General features: G+C 34.0%; 1 protein-coding gene across 1 annotated transcript in view; it reads left to right on the forward strand.

Moving 5' to 3' along the window:
- Positions 1 to 2,875: 2,875 nt before the first annotated feature.
- HELRODRAFT_101607 (hypothetical protein) overlaps positions 2,876 to 4,301 on the forward strand; it is a gene marked incomplete at its 5' end in the record, with an annotated part of 3,498 nt that continues 2,072 nt past the window's right edge. Inside the window, 4 exons of the mRNA XM_009024155.1 lie at positions 2,876 to 3,007; positions 3,170 to 3,335; positions 3,580 to 3,710; positions 3,820 to 4,212. Coding sequence (XP_009022403.1) covers positions 2,876 to 3,007; positions 3,170 to 3,335; positions 3,580 to 3,710; positions 3,820 to 4,212 — 822 coding nt within the window. The remainder of the gene's footprint in view (positions 3,008 to 3,169; positions 3,336 to 3,579; positions 3,711 to 3,819; positions 4,213 to 4,301) is intronic.

Below are 4,301 nucleotides of genomic sequence, written 5' to 3' on the forward strand. Positions count from 1 at the left end.
GCATACACACATACATACAAGCATACATACGAACACGCATTCACACACTCATACATACATACAAACATACATACATACAAGCATACATTCAAACAAACCAACCAACATACAAACAAACCAACAAACAAACAAACATAGACACATATGGGGGAAAATAAAATTTATAGTTAATCTTCTCTCTTTTAGTGGTGGAACGCCTCTTTCAGATACTCGCTAATATCGTTATCTCCTTCGTCTCTATGTGTATGTGTGTATCTGTTTGTTTGTTTGTGTGTGTGTGTGTTTATTTATGTTTGTATGTTTGTGTTTGTATGTGTGTATCTGTTTGTGTGTGTGTATTAATTTATGTTTGTAAGTTTGTCCCTTTGGTTTTTTAGCCGAAATAGACAAAGGAAGAAACAATTGATCAGCCCAGCAGATAAACAGTATTGAAAAAATAAATATAAACAAATGAATGATTGAGCAAAAGATGATCAAATTCATAATAAAAAATGAATGAATGAATGAATGAATGAATGAATGATGGAGGAATGAATGAAGGAATGAATGAACGAATGAACGAAGAAGCAAACCAGAAAAAATGAAAACAATTTCATTAGCTTAATAAATTCATTGATTGAGTTTTAAAAATTATTCATTGAGGGCACCATTCATCATTGTCCACCCGTCAAATATTTCCTTCGACTGCCCTTTTTCTTATTGGTCAGTTTGCTGATTGCATGTACGAGCGATTGATTGATTGAAATGAATGTAAATGAATGAATGAATGAACAAGTTGAAGAGGGAATGAATGAATGAAAAAATGTGGATAATAAACAAAAAAATGAATAAATAACAGAATGAAGGTAGAAATAGAAAAAGAAACAAAGAATGAATGAATGAAAAAATGAAAGAATGAATGAAGAAACCGGCACGCTTAAGTGCACAATTCATTACTTCGTTTGTCGTGTCTTATCAGCGCCGATGATTAAAATTGTGGTGAGGGCCTTGGTTGGACTAGATGATGACGAAGATGATGACGAAGATGATGATGAAGATGATGAGACTTAGATGATGACGAAGATGATGATGACGACGACGATGAGGATGACGTAACGGCTGTGATGAAAGTAGTTACTTAGCTGATATATAGTGGACAGATGCTAACCAATTGAATCATTCATTCTCTCGTCAGTCACTCTCCTCTCTTTAACACATTAACGCGTCTGCATGCAAGTAAGTGTTGGCAAGTGTTTCTGTATTGTATATCTATTATTATTATTATTATTATTGTTATTATTGTTATTATTATTGTTATTATTATTATTGTTATTAACATTATTATTATTATTATAACTTTTATGTTATTCACTCTATTGACAATCCTCAGAGGATTGCACAGTGATTAAATGCTTTGTTGAACAAATAACTTTTTAACTCTCTTCTGAAATCTTTTTCCTGGAACGATTCTTTCTCTTCAACCGATTCGTTACATTCTAAGTGCAATTTTTCCTTTTAATCCGATAGTTTTAATGATTTTTATGTTATTACATAAATATGTTTTATTTAACATTTTAGATTTAATTTACAGATTTATTTAATCGTTGCAAAAATATACTTTAGGCAGCTTATTTATTTATTGATATTTCTATTGGATTTTTATCTTTTATTTATGAAAGTACTAATCATCTTAGCGCAATCCTACACGGCGTTGTTAAAACTACTTTTTAAATTCAAGAAGATTGAATTGCTATGGTTGATAAGCTGGTTGGTTGGTTGGTTTATTGGTTGGTTGGTTACTAAATTGCTTGATATCTTGTGTTGGCCAGTTGTTTGGTTTATCGGTTGAAAAATTCAAAATTCAAATGATTGATTGGATGGTTGGTCGGTTGGTTGGTTGGTTGGTTGATAAACTGATTGACCGATGTAAGACCACATCAAATAAATCTCTATCCTCTCGAGATATCCAAACAGCCTCTACAGGCATCAATCATTTTTTCATTCAGATTTATTTGTGCCAGTACGAACACCAAAGAACTGCTTTTATAAAAAAGAAGGTAATAAATATTTATATATGTGAAACTTCAGACTAAAATTAATTGCACTGTCGTGTTCTTATAATAAGATTTACTTGAAACCACTATACTTATAGTACTATAGCTCAATTACTAAAGTAAAATATTTTGTCAGTTAATATAAATGAAAACTAATAGTTAATTTGCATAAATTTGTATAATTATTTAATAAAAATATTTTTAGATTATCAATTTAGCTGATTAATCACACAACCTTATATATAGATATATTCTATGTATATGCATACAACTGATTTATTATAAAAAACGCAATATAATATAACCTAGCTCATCTCTGCACCTTTAAAAGTTTCATTAAAATCCTTTTCGCTTTTAATCATAGTTCCTGTATTAGTTTTTGATCTAAAATCTCTTCAAGTTGCGCATTTTATAAGATGTAATCATTTGCTCTAATTTATGCATTAAACACTAATTTTTATTTACTAGTTTTGATATTTTTTTACTTGAAATATTTAAATAAGTTAGTACACTCGTTTTAATTTCCGGATATTTGGATCATGATGGCAGACAACAGGTAAGTTGTTGTGGGGACAAACAAACTTGCATTTATTATATGTTTTGTGATGTGCTGTTATTTGCTTTTTCAAAATTTTTTCATCACTCACATTTATTTATTTAATTGATTTATACTTCCTGCTTAGTTGGATGTCTGCATTTTGATTTGATTGAAATTTATAAAACTTTACTACCTAATTTTGAAAATTAAATAAATAAATTATATAATATTATATTCATATTGTTTTTTCAAATCTACCACAACCAACAGTGAGAAGGCAATTGCTTCTATACAAGCACTGGTGATGATATATGACAACGCCCAGAAAGCATGGGGCCTGGCAGGATCGTCGGAGGGGAACTCCAAGGTTCAGATATTCTACCATCCTACTCATCAGACTTACAGAGTTGTTGCTAGGAAGATTGTCGACCACGAGGTTTCATCAGTTTACATTATTTTGTCATTTGTTAAAATTTAATTAATACGACATATTCATATAATTATAATTAACATATAATTATCATATAATATAATATAACATTTGAAATTCACTCAACTAACTAACAAGCTCACTGATCAATCAATCACTGAATGGCAGATAGTGATAAACGCTGCAATCCTGAAGAACATAAAGTACAATCGAGCCACCGAAACCTTCCACCAATGGAGGGACAGGCAGACTGTGTACGGGCTGAACTTTATGTCGGCTGATGATGCCAATGATTTTGGAATGGCTATGGAGGGGGTTCTCTTTGCTTTAAACAGTTTGTTTCCTTCTTGTTTTTGGATTAGGCTGATTTTTTTTAATGAGTGCTATCTCAAAATGACACCAGTTTACATAATGAATTGTCGAATGTTGTGTTATTATGGTTGCTGGCATCAGTTTAATAACCACTTTAAATAATAAATTGTTAGTTAATTAAATTGAGTTAATTAAGAAAAAAAAGGTAATGATTATTTTATTAAGATTTATCTTATTCTTGAACTCGTTTTCTATTTTAAAAATAGATGCTCCCCAGACTCCAGTGGTGAACCAACCGACACCCAACTCCGTTCCTAACTTGAAACCATTCACTAACAGCAATGCATACCAAGATGATGATGGCGGTCGGTCCAACGATATCAATGGCTCCACAAGGTTGGTTTGTTGTTGTTGTTGTCTGGCTGTGTTTCTTAGTTCCCATGTCATGTCAGTCAACAATCCATTGGCTTATTAACCATTCAATCACCCACCAATATCTAACCAGAAACATATACGGAAGAGCAGCCCAAGCACCAGCATTTGGCACCATCTCCAAACCTTCATCCACAGCACCAGCTCGGCCACAACAAGCTGCGCCACAACCACCATCACACGCGCCTCCGCAACCGCCCCCACAGCCACCAGCGCAGTCACCACCACAGCCACCGCCACAACCTACGTCAATGCAAGCGCCAACACCACCTCAACCTGCTCAGACATCACCGGTACCTCAACCACCACCCATGACTGGAGGGGGCGGTCCACCACCTCCACCTCCTCCACCACCCCCTCCACCACCTGGACCTTCGAGTGCTTCCGGGGGCGATAGCGGCGGCGATGGTGGTGGTGGTGGTCTGGCAGCAGCTATTGCTGGGGCCAAGTTGAAGAAAGTTTCAAAGGTTTTTTAGAATTTTGCAATTTCATACAAATCTTGTCATGGCACATATATGATGTATGTATACATGTATGTTACTCTGGAGACACAAAA

Source organism: Helobdella robusta (assembly GCF_000326865.2).
Source record: "Helobdella robusta unplaced genomic scaffold HELROscaffold_39, whole genome shotgun sequence".
NCBI lineage: Eukaryota > Metazoa > Annelida > Clitellata > Rhynchobdellida > Glossiphoniidae > Helobdella > Helobdella robusta.